The following is a 21,012-nucleotide window of genomic DNA, read 5'->3' as shown; positions in this document are numbered from 1 at the left end:
AAAAAAAACAATAAAAATATCATTACACTCAAGGAATATCTCAATTGAAAGTATCTCTAAAGACATTCATATTAATAGATGACAACATTTAAAATAGAAATTAGCAAGATATATACCTTTTCTTCACAGAACCAAAATTCACTTGTATCTTCTCTTTTGCTTCATCCATTGCTTTATATATAAAACCCATAGCTGGTTTCTTATCAGAATCAACTAATCGAAGAACTTTAATTAGAGGATACGCTGCCTTAATACATATAGTAACATCATGCCAAAACCTGCTGTCCAAAACACAATTTTGAATTCGTTTCCCTTCTTCTATTCTTGCAAACCTACATGAACTCCACTGATTGGAAGTAAACATAGTCATCAACTGTATTTTATGATCATTCAAACATCCCAAAGTTAAATATGCAGTAGCAAACCGTGTGGCAGCAGGCCTAATCAAATCCCTTCCTTTCGTAAAGTGTCTTAGCATGGAAATAAGAATAGTTCTTGAATAAATATATGAAGTGATTCTCCTCCCCTTAGCAATAGTTACTTGATGAATCTCTAACTTTTTCTCAAAATCCTCTAATATCAAGTCAATACAATGGGCAGCACATGGTGTCCAAAACAAACTCTTTCTTTTTTCCATCAATAATTGTCCCGCTGCCTTATAATTTGCAGCATTATCGGTGACTACTTGGACAACGTTTTCCTCCCCAATCCTTTCCACAATGGCATCTAACATCTCAAATACCTTATCAGCAGTTTTGGACATATTAGAAGTATCCACCGATGACAAAAAAACTGTCCCTTTAGGACTATTAACCAAAAAATTACAAATACAACGTCTTTTTTTATCTGTCCATCCATCAGACATTATTGAACAACCAATTTTTTTCCATTCTAGCTTATAATCCTCAAGCAAATTCATTGTTTGGTCAACTTCTTGCTTCAAATACTTCTCTCTAATATCATGGTAGGATGGAGGCTTGAAACCTGGCCCATGCTTTGCAACCAATTCAAGTGCTTTAAGAAACTCAGAGTTTTTTACACAATTAAATGGAATTGCACTAGTGTAAAAAACATACGATTTCACCCGATTTTATGATTTTACCCGATTTTGATATGATTTTACCCATTTCCAAGTTTTACAAGCGATTTAACATGTAAAGCCTACATCAACTCGTAAAAACATACGATTTTACGAGTTGAATCATGATTTTAACAACCATGACTCCAGTACTAATTAATTTATTTCATCAAATTTAAAAGACCGATTTATAATTTACCCGAGGTTTGAAGTACTAAAAAAAAAAAACTAGAAGTCTTTTGTCCGCTTTCTCACTTTCGTTCCCCGTACACCTTTTGTATTAGAGTTCTCAGACGTATGCCTTCCTAACTACAAGCTTTTTTCTTTAACTCGTTTTTATTAATACTTTTGCTGCTGCTAGCATTGATGCTGTTCTAGATTCGTGGGTAGATGGTTTTATAATTCTGTAGCCCTCTCTCTCCATCTCTCTTGTTCTTTATCGTCTTCCCCTTCCTCCCCGCGTTTCTGGCGGATAAATCGGTGAAGTTTTTTTTCTCCCCTTTTTTTTTGCAGAATCTCAACCCCAAAGAAAACAAGAAGGAAAGAAAGAAAGAGAAGCAAAGCCAACTCTAATGGGTAAGAAGCTAAAAGACTAAGAGGACTTGAATTAAAAATAAAAAGATCTCACCAATCAAGCAATAAATATAATAAGAAGAAATAAAGGTTATATTTCAAATAAGGTAAAGATGCATGCATATCATCTAACTTTAAAATATTGAGCAATGTGTTTTGCAAAAATTCATAAAGAGAAATCCTTGATATAATCTATTAAAAGGAAAGCCACCTTGAGATGGCCAAAAATTAAAAACACTTCTGAAAATTTCTTATTTTTTAGAAATTTTTATATTTTTCACTTAGACAAGTCACCCATGAGAATTAGACCAACTTTAAAAAAATATTTAAATCTTTCATTAATGGGTATGTCACTTATTACAATGAGACCAATGTTAAAAAACTTTCATATTTTTCACCAACGAGTAGGTTGTTTGAAACAATTAAACCACTTTTGAAATAAATATATTTTTCACTAACAGACAGGTCGCCTGAAACAATTAGACCATTAAAAAAAAATTGGATTCTTTATTGACAAGATAGGTCGCTTTTTAAATGACTAATTTTTTTAGATTTCACTCTCTCTCTCTCGAGAAAGGTTATTTACCAATTTGCAACTTTCAAAGTTTTCAAGATTTTTAAAAGAAGTAAAGTTCTTTTCTAGAAACCGTTTGTTTGTATGGTTGCTTTTGCGTTTGAAGTAACCACAACAAATCTTATGTTTGGTTATGTAAAAAAAAAATATTTATTTTTGGTGGGGTCCATGATAATTCATGTTTTGCACACGATTTTAGTAAAGCAATTCTAGGCTGCTTTTCGTCAATCAGCGTTTCAGTGAATAGGGCAATTCATTTGCACTATTCACTTAAAACAACAAACAGTGCAATTCACTTGCACTGTTTGCGTGAATTTTTTTTTCCAGTATGTTTAATTTTTGTATATATTAAAAAAAAACTAGTTTAGAGTTAATTAAATTCACTCACATTGTCATGTAAACAATATTTTTCCCTAAAAAACTAGTGTAGAGTGAATTAAATTCACTCACACTGTAATATGAAATCAATTTTATTTTTGATAATATTTCATCTAATTTTATTGTATGCTCAAAAAATTATTGAAATTGTAGTTCTTTTTGGATGAATTTTGTACATAATGGAATTATAGATGGTTTAATGAAACAATAAAAAATATTTTATATAAAGTATTATTTATTTCATGATGTAATAGAAATAGTTAAATCTACAATATTTAAATTAAAAACCATCAATATTAATAAATATTTTTTAAAATTATTTTATAACCTTAATTTCAAAAGCATCTTAACCAAACACATTAAACTACTTTTTATTCAACCTTAATTTCAACCACAATTTTAACCAAATACATATTTTTTCAAATCGACCTCAACTAAAAGTACTTTTTATAAAACAACTTTTTTCAAATCACAATCACAACAGCTACTGCAATACCAAACACATTGTAAACTTACTACGCTAAGCTAAAAGAAAATAAAATCCTCCAAAGTATTTGCATTGGAAATATTATAAAGAGAGAGCAACTATCATAACCTATTTTTTGAATTTAAAAAACAATTAATAAAAAAATAAAATAAAAAATAATTTAAAAATTAGATCAAGACAATGCAAATTGAAGGTTTAGGGACTAATAAGGAGGAAATTATAAATTTGGAAGTCAAATTGGCCAAAAAAATGGAAGAATTGATATGGTTAGGGACTTAATTAAACTTTAAATTAGTTTAATCAATGAAATCAAGGGCTTAATTAAAGAAATATCAAAGTTTAGGGTCAATTTGGATCAAAATTGCAAGAAATTAAAGTCCAAAAGCCAAAGTGAATAGGCAGTTATACTATAGGGCATTAACTTATTTTTCCAGGGGTAAGTTTTAAAAAATTAAAAATTAAGAAGTCAATTAAAGACTTAATTGATTAAATTTGAAACCAAAGACTATTTTGTAAATAATGTTGAAATCCAAAGGTCCAATTGCAATTGATCCAATAACGATGTTTTTTTTTCTTAAGAAAGAAGATTTCCATGAATAAAGGTCTAATTGCTAAATGGAAGAACTCTGGGGGGTTAACGATAAGCATTTTAGTTGAGAAAACAATGTTGTTTCTAAATCCACTATTCATCCCCTTTTTTCTTATCCCAGGGAAGATTGACTTAGTAAAAAATTGCATAAAACTTGATCTAAATCATGTATTAGATTCATCTCCTACCAAACCTACTAGCTGTCTCAGTACCTCAGCTTATTTTATATAGGACGTTTAAGAGGTGATCATATTTTTTTTTCACGTAACCAGTTTTGCATCATAGAGTCTCTGTTAATCAGTTAGGGTTTCTAATGATTATAATATTAGGCGATGACTCCTTATACTAGACCTTTCCTCATCTAAGAACATGATGTCAGATATTTGTTTATTTTCCAAATAAATTTTTAAAGGCCGTTGCGATGTGGGGTTCGACAACGATTTTAATTTTTTTTTCAATTTTATCATTTGATATTAGATTAATTGAGAATTGAGTTTTATGATTTTTTTTTAAAATTTTCTATGAGGTTAACATCGTCTTAAAAAAAGTCTCACTATTGGTTTGATGTTCGATTTTATGATCATTTATTTTTGTTATCATATAGTTAAATAAATAATAATTCAGCAAAAAAAAACGTTATCAATCGTAATGGAGTCAATTACCCGATTTGCGGATCTGACATGTTGACCAAGGTTATCCAATTCATGGGTTTGAAAAATTAATATGAGTTGACAATAAGTTTTTTTAATAAAAAATAGGCTTTGTAATTTTTGTAATTTTTTTCTATTAGGTTATTCCAATCTCATAACTTAGATTGTTGGTTTAATAGGATAACCTGAATTGACTCGAACCTGATTATCGAGCTATAAGTTTATCATGCTAATTTGAATTGAGTCAAACTGATTTTTTAAGGTTATTTTTTTTTTATCTAATTTCATCATGTTATATTTAATAGGTTGAAAATTAAGCTACATTATTTATCCTCTCTTGAAAAAAAATTCCCAAGTTATTGTAATAATTTGTTTTTATCAATTTGTTGTTGTTGTTTATATTTTAATGGTCTAATTAAATAAATTCAATTTATTTGATAAATTCAAATCTATAATGTGAAGGCTATATTTATCTTTGTTTTTTAAAATGTGTTTGTAATAACTGAAAAATAAATTTTTATAAAAAAATTCAAACGCACAACATAGTGTAGGTGTAACTAGTGAGTTTTTCTATCCAATCTTGATTTACCGATTGTAATAATGAAGTTGGAAATTCCATCAATTATGTAAAAATTAAAAATATTTTGTATCTATAATAAAATATAATTTTATTTATAAAAATAAATTTTTTTTTATTTTAACCAAGTATTTATGCAAGCATCTTTCTGAGTTTTTTTTTTTTTGTAATAATACGTGGTTGGGTTTTCGAGAGTAAATTATATTTTTTTTTAGTTTTGTAAAATGAATTAAATATTTATTTTTGATCAATGTTAACACCTAATTTAATATATTATTATTATTTTTATTTTTTTCTTATAAATCTTTGAGTATTATTAATCGAGTTTTTGAAACTCCAGTACTGATTAATTTATTTCATCAAATTTAAAAGACCAATTTATAATTTACCCGAGGTTTGAAGTACTGGAAAAAAAAAAAAAAAACTAGAAGTCTTTTGTCCGCTTTCTCACTTTCGTTCCCCGTACACCTTTTGTATTAGAGTTCTCAGACGTATCCCTTCCTAACTGCAAGCTTTTTTCTTTAACTCCTTGTTTTTATTAATACTCTTGCTGCTGCTAGCATTGATGCTGTTCTAGATTCGTGGGTAGATGGTTCTATAGTTCTGTAGCCCTCTCTCTCCATCTCTCTTGTTCTTTATCGTCTTCCCCTTCCTCCCCGCGTTTCTGGCGGATAAACCGGTGAGGTTTTTTTTCTCCCCTTTTGTTTTGCAGAATCTCAATCCCGAAGAAAACAAGAAGGAAAGAAAGAAAGAGAAGCAAAGCTTTAAAGGAAAAGAAAAGCTGGCTTCTTCGAGGTGTGTAAAAAAAACATGGGTTTGATTTGCCATTATTTTTGTTCTTTCTGTCTCGTTTACAAGAAAATGAAATTCTGCTTTCTTTGTTTAAATCTGTTGCTTATCTGCAATGTCAAAAACGGAGTTAACTATTTCTAGTAGCCTCTCTCCTGTGTTTTCTCGAACCGAAAGAGTTTAATCATGTATTTGAAGTTGATTCAGCAGACACTGTAATATGCAAGCAGTTACTTGGATTTCTCAATTGATGCAACTATGTGGATGCGGTCTCTTGTATTTCTGTCTTGTGGGTATGGTTATTTTCCTGTTCGATGATATTTCCAAGCAGTTTCTTTTTGTGGGTTTATCTGGATGGATCTGTGAAGGTGCTGCGAATGTTTTTTTTTTTTTTTTGATTTTTTTTGAAGATTAGTTTTTAAGTAATTTGTTATGTTTAACCCAAATTTTGGACTATCAAAGTAGCTTTTACTTCCAATCTCTTCATTTGGTTAGTCCTTTCTTTTCTTTCTCACTTTTTTGGCAATTTATTTCGCCCCTCTTTTCTCCTCTTATCTTTTTACTTGTATGCACTTTATATGTTATTTTTCTATTTCTGTAATTGTCAATTTCGTGTTCATCTCAATTGGCATCTCATATAAAGATTGCACCTTCAATTTTTCATTATTTTTAGGGAAAAGCAGTTATTAAGCATTGATCTTCAACTTCTCCTCATAGTTTATATCGATTCCTTAAATTCTGTACACTTGTCATGCAACTTCTCTTAAAATTCCTGAAGACGAACCCTTTTCCATTTAAAATTCCTGAATGAGATTGCAATAACTTTTTCATGCTTAAAGACATGGCCTAATTGTTGATTTCTTTGCCCATTTCTCATATTTCTTTATGTAGGGACGGATTAGTCTAACTGTTGGTTTGATTATATTGAGTCAAGTTACATGGAAGATGGAGATGAGTCTCGTCATTGGGATGAATTGATACCAGATGCTCTTGGGCTAATTTTCAGCCATCTTTCTCTCCAAGAGATACTAACCGTGGTTCCAAGGGTTTGCAAATCATGGAGCAGAGCAGTTTCAGGGCCATATTGCTGGCAAGAGATCAACATTGAGGAATGGACTACCAGATGCCATCCTGATCACCTTGATCGCATGCTTCAAATGTTGATTACAAGAAGCCGTGGATCCCTCCGCAAACTCTGTGTCTCTGGCCTTCACAATGATACAACGTTCTTATTCCTTGCAGACCAGTAAGCTGAACTAGACGTTTTTATGACACCCGTTTCTATTATCAAACTTGTTACAATGACGAGCTTGCCATTGACTAGTTTATATTTGATATTCACAGTTGCAATGGGTAGTCGGAGTCTTTTATCTTGCTTTTAGAATTTACCAATGATATTAGGAATACTTATCTTATGCTGATGCTTCATTCCTATCTGCATGCTCAGAACTGCCGGTGGTATGCCCCAATTGTAGAGATAATGTGCTTTCAATCACTTTGAGCCAGATTAGTCTCAGTTGCTTTCAATGCTGATGCTTTACAACACGAATCTTAATTTCATTTCTTGTTTTTGCAAGTGCTGCTTCCCTTCAGACATTGCGGATTCCAAGAAGTGATATTAGTGATTTGATAGTTGAACAGATTGCTGGAAGGCTTTCTACTATCACTTTCTTGGATGTGAGCTACTGTACTAAAATTAGCGGATGTGCTTTAGAGGCAATTGGAAAGCACTGCAAATTGCTTGTGGGGCTGTGCCGGAACATGCACCCATTAGATACAGAAGGCATGGAAACCCAAGATGATGAGGCTTATGCCATTGCCACCACGATGCCTAAGCTGAAGCGCTTAGAGATGGTTTACCATCTTGTTAGCACAGAGAGTTTATTACAAATCCTTTCAAGCTGTACCGAGCTTGAGTTTATGGATTTGAGAGGATGCTGGAATGTGAATCTTGATGATAAGTTCTTCAAGGAGAGCTTTGCAAAATTGACAGTATTGAGACCTTTTGCAATGGAGGACTTCTATGTGACAAATGACTGGGAAGAATATTCGGATGATTATGATGATGAGGGACGGCTGGAGGAACTTGAGCTGAGGTTCTATGAAGGAGAAGATGCTGAACTGTACGGCTGGTATCCATCTCCATAAGTTCAGTTGCCTCTCTTGTCAAATTGTTCACTTTTCCTGTCTGTAGCACTGAATGCATCTACCTTGGACACTCTACGTGCATGCTGTATGGATACAAATGTTTCAATAGGAATGAAGTTGAATGTTTTATGCCACTCCCTTATTTTCTGATTTTTCATTTGAGGAAAGGTGATGGTATTTTGCTGACACGGGAAGCTGAGGAGAGATGGTCTCTCTCAATCTAATTGAGGAAACCAGATTTGTGGGCCCGCGGAGTTTTATGTGGACGCAAGCGTAAGTTGGAAAAAACGACTGGGGGTATGAACTCCGACTGAAAAATTCTTTTTTTGAATAAATCGAAAGATAATGATAGTAAATGGATTAAAAGGATCATGAGAATATGTTAATATAAAAAGTATTATATTAAAAAAAATTCTAGAAAAAAATTCATTATAGAGTGTCAAACTCGAAATAGAAATAGAAATAATCTAAATGATGAGATTAGCATAAATAAATAAAAATAAAAATAAAAAAAATTATAAAGTTTAATGTAATTGAATGATGAAATTAAAATATAAAATTAATTTTTAATTAATTTAATATTAAATGATGAAATTAAAAAAATATAAATTAAAAAAAAATTTAGTAAATCTAGATAAATCTTTTAAACTTGTATAATTTATACCCAGGCTTAATAAAAAAGCTCCATTCCTAATTAATTTAACCTAGAAATCCTACAAGCTACATATAAAAAAAATAATTATAAAAAAGAATCTAAAAAAAAATCTAGATCACCCTGAGCTAATCATTCAAACCTATAACTTAGGTCATGACTTCATAATTATTCCATAGAAGAAAAATATAAAAAATCATAAAGTCTAATTTTCAATTCACAAAATCCTAATTGAAAAGGAAAGTTTTAATTAAAAAAATAAATAAATAACAATTAAAAGATAATAATAAAATTTAACACAAAAAATTAAATCAAATAAAATATTAAGGAATGCAATTGAAAAATAAATTCAATTAAGAAAACAAAAACAACACATAAAAAGAATGAAGCCTAAATCTAAGAGATAAAAAAATCAAAGAATAATGAAATTAAAAGAAAATTCAAGTTCTATGAATTATTTAATATAAACAAATAGTAAAAAAACTAACTTGAAATAAAAATAAATTGAAAAGTTATTTTAAAACTTTGTAAGGGCAAATGCAAAATTTAAAACAAAAAAAATAAAAAAAATTATTGACATCAAACTAGAAGGAAATCAATCATATATAACACCCAAAGATGAAGGGCCGTTGATGATTCAAATGCTGTCGTAAAAACCAATATTTAATCATTGAACAATGTTATATATGCCGTTCAAAAAGCAATGATTTTATCATTCATTTCAGTATGAATAACACAGTTTTTTCACTTTTTAATATTAAATAATATTTTATATATGCTACAGTACAAATTGTTTTGCCCATAATTCAACCCAATAATTATAAAAAATTATTATGAGAATATCATAGAACCTGGACACCAACTTAAGATAATTTGAATTTTAAATATTTTATTAGGAACAAAAACAAAAAACCTAATTACCCAGTTGCCCAGGCTTTTTTTTTTTAAATTTTTTTAGTTTAGAATGATAAAATTATAATTTCACTGTTAATCCACAGTGACAATAAATCGAGTGTGGGTATTTTCTGAAATATTATTAATTGTCACAAAGGCTACCACCTGGTTTGGGATAGAAGAAAGTGGCCCTGGATGATGTTTATGAAGGCTGGCCCTATCATTGATGACTTGTCCAGTCTTAGACTCACCATTCCAACTTCAATGCCGCCATTAATTTTCTTCAATCGTGTGATGCTCAGCTTCCCTTTCTTGTGTAACAATCACTCGACACTCGCCTCTGTGAAGCGACCTCAGGCCCTTTGTTTTCTTCCTTTGTAAGCTTAACCCTGGACTTGGTTTTTTTTTTTTTGTAATGTTGGTAGGCTAAAAACTTTCCAAAACATGTTGTGCTGTTTATACGATCAGATTCAACATGCAGTCATGTTAATTAAAATTGAATTAAAGCAGCCTTTTTAATTCAAAAAGAGTGTTGTGAAGAATGAAGTCATTAATACGTACGGGAGCTTTGACAGCATTCCAACCAGAGGTCTTATTAAGGTTTTGTACAAGGGTCTTTGTCTTAATTAAGCAACAGCTCATAGTTTCTTCGGATCTCTCGACTTGTGGGCATGATGCAGTTAGACATTACAGCAGCTTGGAAGATGGTGAGAGAGTGTTGATTTCGTACTTGTGTGTAATTCTACCAGGAAGGACTGTCTTTAATCTCCCAATAGAGATGTTTGCTTCTTTCTTCTTCTTTTTTTTGTAGTAAAACTAAACTAATCACGAGAATCTCTAGTTTTGTCCAAGTACATAGTTAGTCAAGTTATTCACATTATCACAAGTGATTCATTTCTTTGGATCTTGTATTTGACGTGGTTTCCATTTCGAAGAGGTATTCATATGAGAGTTTCCTATCAAATTTAGTAGTTCTATTGATAAAATTTTTATTGCTATTTATATTAACAATTCATTGGTACATATGTTACCAAAGAACTTATTTATCGAAATAGCCCATTAAAAAATTTCTTGTTGATAATTTATGAATTATTAATGAGTTTATTAGTAATAAATATACTGATAGATTTAATTACAGACAAAATGCATATAAAAAAAATATTTATCTATTTTATTCCATTAGTATATCCATTAGTAAATATAGCATAACACTAACATCATATCATCTATAATTCCGTTAGTGCGTTTACAATAGTAGTGATATTTATAGTAATTTTTTTCTAATTTTCTATAATATATTGACTATCTAGTTATGTTGGTAACCCTATTAATAATAGTGACATTTGCAGTAATGTTTTCTAAACTCTCTGGAATATACCGCAAAGTTGTACCATCAATAATACCATTATTAATATTTTTTTTAAAAAATATTGAACAAAATAAAATAAAATAAAATAAATAGTATAAAATTTAAATATTTTTACATTCAAATATAATAAATCTAAAATAAAACCTGTGCTGGAGAAGGAGTCGGTCATTGTCGGGATCATAGGGCCAATTAGGGGGTGCATATGAACCATCCATGTGTGATATCATCTCTATTACCAATCGATAGAGTTCTTTATAATTAGCATTGAGTTATTTATATTTATCATTAAAATGGCCCATCTAATCCTATACCTGCTAAAAAAATATTACTAGTTAACTATATTTATAAAACCACTAATAAAAAAATAAATGAAATAAAAAATCTCACAATTCGCTTCCTATAAAAAACAAATGAAATAGAGTTGTCGGTGTGCGTGGTAATAGAATCGTGAACATGCCAGTTCTGGTTATCCATACCACACTATGACTGTTGAGTGAAATGCACGGACATTACGTTCTGGATGTATTTGCCTATATAGCCTCTAAGATGTATGACAGTTGGAAATCCTTCCATGCCATCATGTCATTCCATTCTAGAAGCTCCTTTTCTTTCGCGTATTTTTTAGCTTTCTTTTACATCTCGTACAAAATATCACACAACCTATATAGCACAAATTAATTATCTATTAGTAAATGAAAAATAAAATTTTAATATTTTAAATAAAAAATTATTCTGAATTTGATCTTACCTAATTGCTGCATAATTCTTCCATACCCTTATCGCAACATTATTACAACCTCTCTTATTCAAATCTCCCCTCAAAATAAAAATTTATAAAAAGAGAATTTCAGTAATTTCATTAAAATGTCCAAATTAACATAAAAAAAATATTTAAGTTAATATTAACATTAAACCTTGAAAACCATGTATCGACCTACGGTTTCCATTTAAGATATTTGAAAACGTGGTTCTATTAAAATAATATAATTTTTATTAATGATTTAAATGCCTATGTTATTGTTCCAGTAGCCTTAATATTTGTAAACTTAAAATTGTATTCATTAAATGATATTATTTTTTCAAAAATTATTAAACATATCGTTGTGAAAGCAAAACAAACTTACATTGAAAGGTCTTCTTTCCACTGGGTCTCATGCTTATGGGTAAATAGATCTTGCTATGAAGGGACCTCTCTCGATATTATGACATCATTCTTGATGAACTCGTGTTATGAGTTGATGTTTGTGCCTCAGATGCCTATTTTTGATCGGCACCTAATGATTTATGGTCGTCATTATCGCTGATAGAAAAACTAATAGTGATCATGCTTGCAATATGCAATTAACTTTCTCTTCAACATCTAAACAAATTAATGATTAAAAAAAGACATTATCACTGTATAGAGAAGTGAATAGTTTCTATTGCCTCTGGAATATACCAATGACACATTTCGTCGGTATACCTGTATGTAATGAACACCGTGAATAATGCCACTGAAAAGTGAACAGTTCCTATGATCTCTAAAATATACCGATGGAACAGTTTTCATGGTTTCTGGAATATACTGACTGACACATTCTGTTGGTATATCTTTATGTAATAAACACCATGAACAATGTTACGGTGAAGGGGCGCAGTTCTTATAGTGTTTGGAATATACCAACATTATATTTTGTTGGTATAACGGTATATAATGACCAATATATTAGTATTTTCCATCAGTATAAATCAATGTTTAATGCTAAATTGTGTTTATATTCCCTATTTACCCATTCTGCAAATACTTAAATTCACAGTTGTACACATAACACAATAAAACAAGTTCACATCACAATAATAAAATAAATATTTCCTTATCATTCAATAATAAATTAACATCATTGCCATTATATTGAAGTACATCTCATCTATAAATATTACATTATAGTTTATGGAATTACACATTCATGTTGTGTAAATTAACCAGAATTCTATTTTTCTTCGTCAATTGGTTCGTCTTATCTCTATCGTAATCTTGTATGTTGATTTCATCTTTATTATCTTTATCGACTTGTGTATGTCCATTAGGACTCAAAACATCATTCAACTCCTTAGCGTCAACATCAATAAAAATATTTTTAGCAATGCAAAAATTTGAATTTTCTTGTAAGTCATTAGATGAAGCAACTCGATATAGATCAATTAACTCATAAATTGAAAGACATCATCTCCCACAGTTAATTCATCGTCGTTATCCTAAACAACCTCGACACGACCCCTGGGTTTGGTTTTCACTATAGATAACCAATCAGCTCTTGAACGATCCTTTCTAAAAGAAGAACTTTACTTGTAATAAATTTATTAGCATTGATTGGTGAAAACAAAGACATCATCAACATTGAAGAGTCTAATCTTTGAATTAATTTCTACCAAACAATGATGGGGATCTACTATGATATCTCTGTTAGTGGTGTCATACCAATAGTATTTGTACAAAAATACTCTATTTTGCTCTTTGTGATATTGTAATTCAATGAACTTCTCCAACTTCCTATATTAATCAACTTTAAACTCATTTAAAATTGATTTTTTAATACAAACCCCATTGTTATATGTCTTTATACCTGCTCATATTATTTTGTATGAAACACATATCCATTGAAAAAATACCCAGACTTAGTAAATATAAAATAACACTAGCATTCCCTCATAATTGATAAACTTGATACATGAAGTACAACCATGAACAATTAATGAGAAATGTTTAATAAAATTAAGTATCCGGAGAGATAAAAATGGTTAAACAATGTCTTCTTAATTTCAGTAGTTGAACTCATCAATCAATCCTTTAATTTATATGATAGGCCTGCATTTAAGATGAATATTTACTATAAATTAAAAGTATCTTATAATATCATATTTGTTATTATAAAACATTCTTTAGTTAAAGATTTATTGAAACTTCAAGTGCAAAATACTGATATGAAACCTCGATAAAAATGGTTGATTCTCATCAAGGATGGGATAATATTAACGAGTTCCCACTCAAAAGAACTTCCCCACCATCATCCTGCCTTAAAAGATGGTTGATTCTTGTTCTCAATTGAAGCTCAAAATAGTACAAGATAAATGTTAAGATCTCATTAACAATATGAGCCTCATATATCGAAGCCTTAACATGTGCCTTGTTTTTTCAATTTTATGTTAAGGTTGAATAAGTATATGCATGAATTAAATGAATGTTTTGAAATATGCAAAGAAAGAAAATAAAATTTTAATTATAATGCATGTGTAAATCCTAACCTCTCGAATGGATATATCCATTTATATTGAACTGGACATCCAAATTTTGCCTTAAACGATAAATGTATGGGTAAATGCTCCATTGATTTGAAAAACAATGGAGGAAATATAATCTCAAGTTTGTATATTATCTAGAAGATATTCATTTCAAGTCTCTCAATGTGTTTTGTCTGTAACCTATTAGAGCATATATCTCTAAAGAAGTGACTGATCTCTGTGAGTACATCCCATATCTCTTTTGACAATAAATCTTGATAAGTTAATGGAATGAAAGTTTGCATAAACATGTGACAATTATGGCTTTTCATTTCATAGTGATTAGTACTTGAAAGTACATTTTTATCAAGGTTTTATATTATTATTTTGCACTTGAAGTATCAATATCTCCTTAACTAAAGCATTTTTATAATAACAAGTCCGATACCATAAGATACCGTTAGTTTATGGTAAATATCCATCCTAAATATAGGCCTATCACATAAATGAAAGGATTGATTGATAAGTTTAAGTATTGAAATTGAAAGGACAAAGAGAGGGCCAAATTTAGAAAAGAGATGTTGGTTCAACCCAAACTGGAACATTGTTCGGTTATTGGGTCATATCTAAAGTTGTAGATCTTGGATTTAGATCTACTTTATATGGATGGAAAGCTAAGACATAGGCCTAAAACATTCATGGGAAGGAAAGACTAAATTCTAGTGTTTGGAAGTTCAAATCTTAGCAATAATGGAGAAGTCTGAATTTCTTTTGTAGCTCAGACACTATTCAGTGTTTAGCCCATATCTGGAGTTCTAGAAGTCCAAATGACCTCAATTTTTTCTGGAAAGCTGAGATAATTTCTTAGAACTTTCATGATTTAAGTGTGTCCAAATTCTAATGTTAGCAATGATATTTTATTCTGACAAGAAGATAAGGATTATCACCAAGTCAAGATGTGACCACCTATTCAACAATTAGCTAACAAATCAATAGCTTCAAATTTGGGCTTATAAAAGGAGGCATTTACCATGCATTTAGACATCTTCATTTTCATATCAAGATCATGTTCTTGCTCTCTTTTTATTGTAAGCTTAAGTTTTGCTTATATTAATCTCTTATTTATGCTTCTCATTTCCTTTCTTTTACTTAGTTAACTTTTATCTTATTTATGTTTTTATCTTATTTATTTATGTTTTTCTCTTTTATTATATTTAATTAAGTTTATTATGTCAAGGTAAAAATGTTACACTAATGGTATAAGAATAAGTATAGTATAAACTCAACATGGACTTTAATGTTTGATACTAAGATGTTTTGTTTTTGTTATCTTGCTTTGCTTGTTAAATGGTTAATCTAGATTTATGTGGTATAACACTTGGTACAACAAATACTTGGTATTTCATAGCCCAATCGTGTGGTTTAACCTACATTTGTGCTATGAAAGGAACTTGATTGGTTGATAACATAAGTTATAATTATGAATACCTGACAACATTTACAAGTATTAGCATTATTATTTGAATAAGATAACTGATGTAATCATGTTAATAATTTATAATATGATTGGAACCTCCTTTATTTATGGTTTCCAGTTGAGTAATAAAAAGAGTTTATATTATACTTGTTTGAAATGTCATTAGTGGATTCTCTAACCTTGACATTTGTTTTTATTATTGTTTAATCCTCACATTAATCTTACAATCTTAAAGTTCTCTTATTCTTCTTCTTCTTCATATTGTTGTTGTTGTTGTTGTTATTATGATTATTATTATTTATAATTTATATAGTTAACCTCTCTATACTTCGACCCTAGTCTTATCGGGTTGTTTATTACTTTAACGCTTTTACACTTGGGAGAGGACATCAATTTTTTGGTCATGTCACATACAATCTGTAATCTTCCAAATTCACCAATCTTGATATGTTTAAGGCATGTCCATTAGAAAAACACAGACTTTTAAGCTATTGGTAGAGAAGTAACTATGCATTATTGTCTAAGATGAAACTGGCTTTGAGTTTTATAACCTGTGACCCAATATAAACCAACTCCATATTTTTATGGTGACAAAACAGGGCTATACCCTTTCTAGCCTTGATGTTATCCTTTTTCTTCCCCTGCATGTCAATAACTGTGATGGAAGTGTTCTTAAACACATTTTTTTTCTTTGTGCATAACATCAAGGTTATGGTAAAGGAGATTGATTTTGCAATAAGAAAACTCCTAGAAAATATTTCACTTTACCCAATTATGAGTCAAATCAAAACTAGAAAACTTTTACTTATTAGAATGAAAACCAAACATAATGTCACCATACCCCAACACTACATTATACAATTCTTCATCTGAAAGAAATGGCGGTACAACACTCTTTTCAACTTTTCCAACAAAAAAGTCTTTTATGTTCTTTTTGAACTTGTGATATGTTGGCATAAATTGCCCATGACAATAAAAAAAGACACTTTATCGCCATTTATTAGTATGAATGCCTTAATATTTTTCATATAGTATAGATATGCTAGTTTTCCATGCGTGTTCCAACCAGAAACCATTCTATAAGTTGAAAAATCATTGATAGTCCACATCAAAGCTATATTCATCAAAATATCTTGTTTTCTCGATAAATCATAAGTCAAAGCCCCGAATAACTACAACTGCTTCGACTTATCAATCAATGATCAAAGATAAATATCTATATTCCAATATGAACTACTAGGACTGGGTATGACTGTAGATAAAAACATGAACTCTGGTCTTATACACATTTCTGATGACAAGTTGTAAACTTTAAGCATGATCAGCTAACAAGAATAAGGAGTAGTAAATGACATGAGTGGATTGAATTCATCTGTCTACAACCTAAGATTCACGTTACTTGTCTCTATTAAAATCTGAGAATGTATGACACATCTAAATAGTTGATGTCTTCTTCGAAGTATAGGAGTATCGAAGTAATAAATAATTCTACAAGACCGGGGTCGAACCATAAAAAGGTTAACTATATAAATTATAAATAATAATGATGATGATGATAAGGAGGAGGACTTTGAGATGTAAGATTAATGTAAGGATTAAACAATGATAAAAATAAAGAGTATAGTATAAACCTTTTTTATTACTCAACTGGAAACTACACACAAAGAAGATTCCAATCATATTATAAATTGTTAACATGATTACATTAGTTATTTTATTCAAGTAATGCTAATACTTGTAAATGTTATTAGGTATTCATGATTATAACTTATGTTAACAACAAATCAAGTTTCTTCCATAGCATAGGTGTCGGTTATACCATACGGTCAGGCTATGAAAGTGCCAAGTATTTGTTGTATCAAGTGTTATACAACATAAATCTAAATTAACCATTTAACAGGTAAAATATTAAAAGGGAACAAGATGACAAATACAAAACATGTTAGTATCAAACATTAAAGTTCATGTTGAGTTTACATTATATTTATTTTTACACCATTAGTATACCTTTTTCACCTTAACATGATAAACTTAACTAAACATAATGAAAGAGAGAAACATAAATAAACAAGATAAGAACATAAATAAGATATAGGTTAACTAAGTAAAGGGAAGGAAATGAAAGGTATAAAAAAGATATTAATGAAACCAAAACTTAAGCATTACAAAAATATAAAGAAAAAGAGCAAAAATATAATCCTGATCTGAAAACCAAGATGCCTAAATGCACGGAAAATGCCTCCTTTTATAGGCTAAAATTTGAAACTATTGATTTGTTGATTAATTATTGAGTGGGTGGCCATATTTTGACTTGATGACAATCCTTATCTTTTTGTCTAATCAAAATGTCATTACTAACATCAAAATTTGAACAGAATATTCTTATAGATATTTTAGAAAATTTTCTCAGCTTTTCAACAAAAAAATAAGATTATTTGGACTTTTAGAAGTGAGGATATGGGCTTAAATAGTGTCTAGGCTGCAGGACAAATTTAGACTTCTCCGTTGTTGCTATAATTTAAACTTGAAAATGGTCTTTTTGAATCTTGGACTTCCATAAAAGTTTTAGACCTATGTCTTAGCTTTCCATCCATATAGAGCAGACCTAAATCCAAGTTCTATAGCTCTAGTTATGATTTAATAACTAAATAGTGTTCTAGTTTGGACTGAACCAACATTTCTTTTCTAAGCTTGACCCTCTCCTTGTCTTCTAAATTTCAAAAGTTAAACTCATCATCAATCATTTTATTTATTTGATAGGCTTGCATTTAAGATGAACATTTACTATAAATTAAAGGTATCTTATAGTATTAGATATGATATTATAAAACATGCTCTAGTTAATGAGTTATTGATACTTTAAGTGCAAAATAATGATATAAAACCTTGACAAAAATGTACTTTTAGGTACCAAACACCCCTCTAACCAGCTTATTACTAGTCATTAGTAATGAAAGCGTTAAACTAGAATTTTTTTTTGCAAGTTCCACAAAGCAAGACATTCATCATTCACCTTCCATTAATATATCCAACTAAACAAACTCTCATTAAATTTATATATCTGCTTTATACTTCTTAAACAAATATTAATAAACTTTGTTTTTTATATGCTCAATGTATGAAAACATAGATGATGAGGCTTTTATTGGAAAAAAAGCAATATTATGTTATAATGTTTTTCTAAGGTTATATTCCTTGGGTTAAGATTATTATCTTTTTTTTCTTTTTCCTTTTCTTTTCCTTTTAATTTTTTTTTATATATATACATACAGATAACACAATGCATTTTTAACCCATATAACGAGCTTTCAGCTAATAACTCCCTAACCAGTTGATTTTAAGACATTAGGTGTTGAGACACCCCTACGAGCTTAATAACTCGGGTTGTAGTTACTGATACATAGATAGTGCAATGTTTAACTTCCTTAAGCTTTTCTCCTTAACCCATGTAATAAGCTTTACGCTAATAGCTCCCAAGTCAATTGACTTTAGGGTATTAGGTGTTAAAACACCCTTTTGGACTTAATTGCTTAGGTTAGGGAGGTTACGAAACCGAACTTATCTATATTTTTATTTATTTATTTATTTACATTTATTATCATCATTTTTTTTGTTTTTGTTTTTTTCCTTTGCAAATTATATACTATCTCTTTCCATTAGTTGTTACTTTTAACAAAAAACATAAATAATATAATAATCCAATATGCAACCCACAACATATGTTAAAATGTGTGTATGAAATTGAAGATTTAAAAATACTTGTTAAATAAGTATAAGAGTAGAATTAATTGATAATAATGCGAGAGTTTGTAAACCTGAATATTTCAAGAAGCTAATAGACCTTGTTAAGAATGTTTACTTAGATGCATCTTTAAAGTCACTTTAACAAAATAACTCATTTATTCTATAATCCTATTAACAACAATTTTTCCAAATGGTTTTAATAATATAAAATACAATTAGTTATTTTTTTTAATATCAACTACTAACCTCTCCCTTAACCAAAATGAGACATTGTCCTCAATGTCCTAAGGTAGAAAGATAAATTATAGAAGACATCATCTAAAATAACGAATATTGATAAACTTGAAACACACTTAAAAAAATATAAGAAACAATAAAAGATGATAATAAAACCAGAAGACACAAAGTTTTTACAAACAAAGGCTTAAATCATAGTTGTGATTGTAGCTCACACCTTTCCTTGGTTTTACGTCCAAGAATGGATTAAACGCCTTTATGGGTCGGGGATAGGCTTCCCATCCAGTTTTTTAAAAAACCGGTAAGCAGGGTCTTTTTAGTCAGATTTTCAATGCTAAATCGATCATGTTCTTTATGGAATTGTGGCCATAAATCATGAATTACACGATGTATATCTCCACTAGGATGTGTCTCAAGAGTCAATAGAAGATTATTTAAAGACTTCTTACTTAGACTATCCTTAATGAATTGTATTTTATCTTTACGGTTTATAGATACCATTACTAAATAACAACATATTACATTACAAGTCCATCTAGCACATTTATGACAGATGTTTAGCCGTTTTGCATGATATTTCTTTGCAAATGTGCTTTTACCTGTTCCAAGCATGTGTGAAATGAAGGAATTGGAGGACTTACTTGATAATCAAACCTTTACTTCAATCAGCCAACGAATAACTTTAGGAATTTCATTAACAACTTTAACTTACACATCTAGCACGATAAATTTTTAAAATCGCATTCTGAGGCAGAGTGGAAAAATACTTTTTTAATTTTTTAAGAGTGGTGTCCATTTTCAAATGAGAATTGGAGAAGAGATTTAAAGAAGTGAGAAAGAGTAAAGAATTGCATAAATATATACACAGATATCAATTATTATGGAAAACTGAAAGAACTGATTTAAGTCACAAATTACCGTTATCTACCATTTGACTAAAGTGAGAGAGACTAGCAAAAAAAAATTTCCCCCAAAACAAAACACGAAACAATGTGAGAAAAAGAAAATTAATCTTTATATACAGGATCACTCAATTCAATAAAGTCATTTTCAACTAAAAAATTATCAAAGTAAACTTTCATATGATGTCCATTTACCTTGAAAACATTGTCATTGTTTGGATTCTCGATGTCATAGGCCCTATATGGATACACATATTTCACAATAAAAGGACCACTCTTTCTTGACCTTAGTTTTTTAGAAAATAAATGGATTCGAGAATTATAAAGTAAGATTTTTTGACCAACATTGAATGTTTAATATTTTCTTATCATGAAACTCTTTTATTCTTGCTTTATGAATTCTTGAATTTTCATATGCATCATTTCTTATTTCCTCAAGCTCATTTATTTGTAATTTTCGCAGTTGACTAGCATCATCCAGATTTGAATTGAAAGCTTTAATAGCCCAATAAGCTTTATGTTCAAGTTCCACAGGCAAGTGAGAAGGTTTTCCATAGACTAGTCTATAAGGTGACATACCTAATGATGTTTTATAAGCAATTTGATAAGCCCAAAGTGCATCATTAAGTCTTAAAT

General features: G+C 29.7%; 2 protein-coding genes across 4 annotated transcripts in view; one reads left to right on the top strand and one right to left on the bottom strand.

Moving 5' to 3' along the window:
* LOC105109882 (uncharacterized) overlaps positions 1–1,502 on the bottom strand; it is a 2,623-nt gene extending 1,121 nt beyond the window's left edge. Inside the window, exons 1-2 of the mRNA XM_011004745.1 lie at positions 1,425–1,502; positions 103–1,024 (exon numbers count right to left, since the gene is read on the bottom strand). Coding sequence (XP_011003047.1) covers positions 103–1,024; positions 1,425–1,502 — 1,000 coding nt within the window. The remainder of the gene's footprint in view (positions 1–102; positions 1,025–1,424) is intronic.
* Positions 1,503–5,352: 3,850 nt separating this feature from the next.
* On the top strand, positions 5,353–8,005 carry LOC105109871 (F-box protein FBW2-like). 3 transcript variants are annotated; one of them, XM_011004734.1, is made up of 4 exons: positions 5,353–5,701; positions 5,906–5,988; positions 6,587–6,941; positions 7,273–8,005. In XM_011004734.1, the coding sequence occupies exons 3-4, from the start codon at positions 6,634–6,636 to the stop codon at positions 7,841–7,843; spliced, it is 879 nt and encodes a 292-aa protein (XP_011003036.1). In that variant the 5' UTR covers positions 5,353–5,701; positions 5,906–5,988; positions 6,587–6,633; the 3' UTR covers positions 7,844–8,005. The 3 variants fall into 3 exon arrangements, with proteins under 3 accessions (XP_011003036.1, XP_011003034.1, XP_011003035.1); XM_011004732.1 differs by lacking the exon at positions 5,906–5,988; XM_011004733.1 differs by lacking the exon at positions 5,353–5,701 and having other exon boundaries at positions 5,714–5,988.
* Positions 8,006–21,012: the final 13,007 nt, after the last annotated feature.

Source organism: Populus euphratica, unplaced genomic scaffold (genome assembly GCF_000495115.2).
Source record: "Populus euphratica unplaced genomic scaffold, PopEup_1.0 scaffold232.1, whole genome shotgun sequence".
Classification (NCBI taxonomy): Eukaryota; Viridiplantae; Streptophyta; class Magnoliopsida; order Malpighiales; family Salicaceae; genus Populus; species Populus euphratica.
The sequence above is the reverse complement of the archived record's forward strand: the minus strand, read 5'-3'. Positions and strand labels throughout refer to the sequence as shown.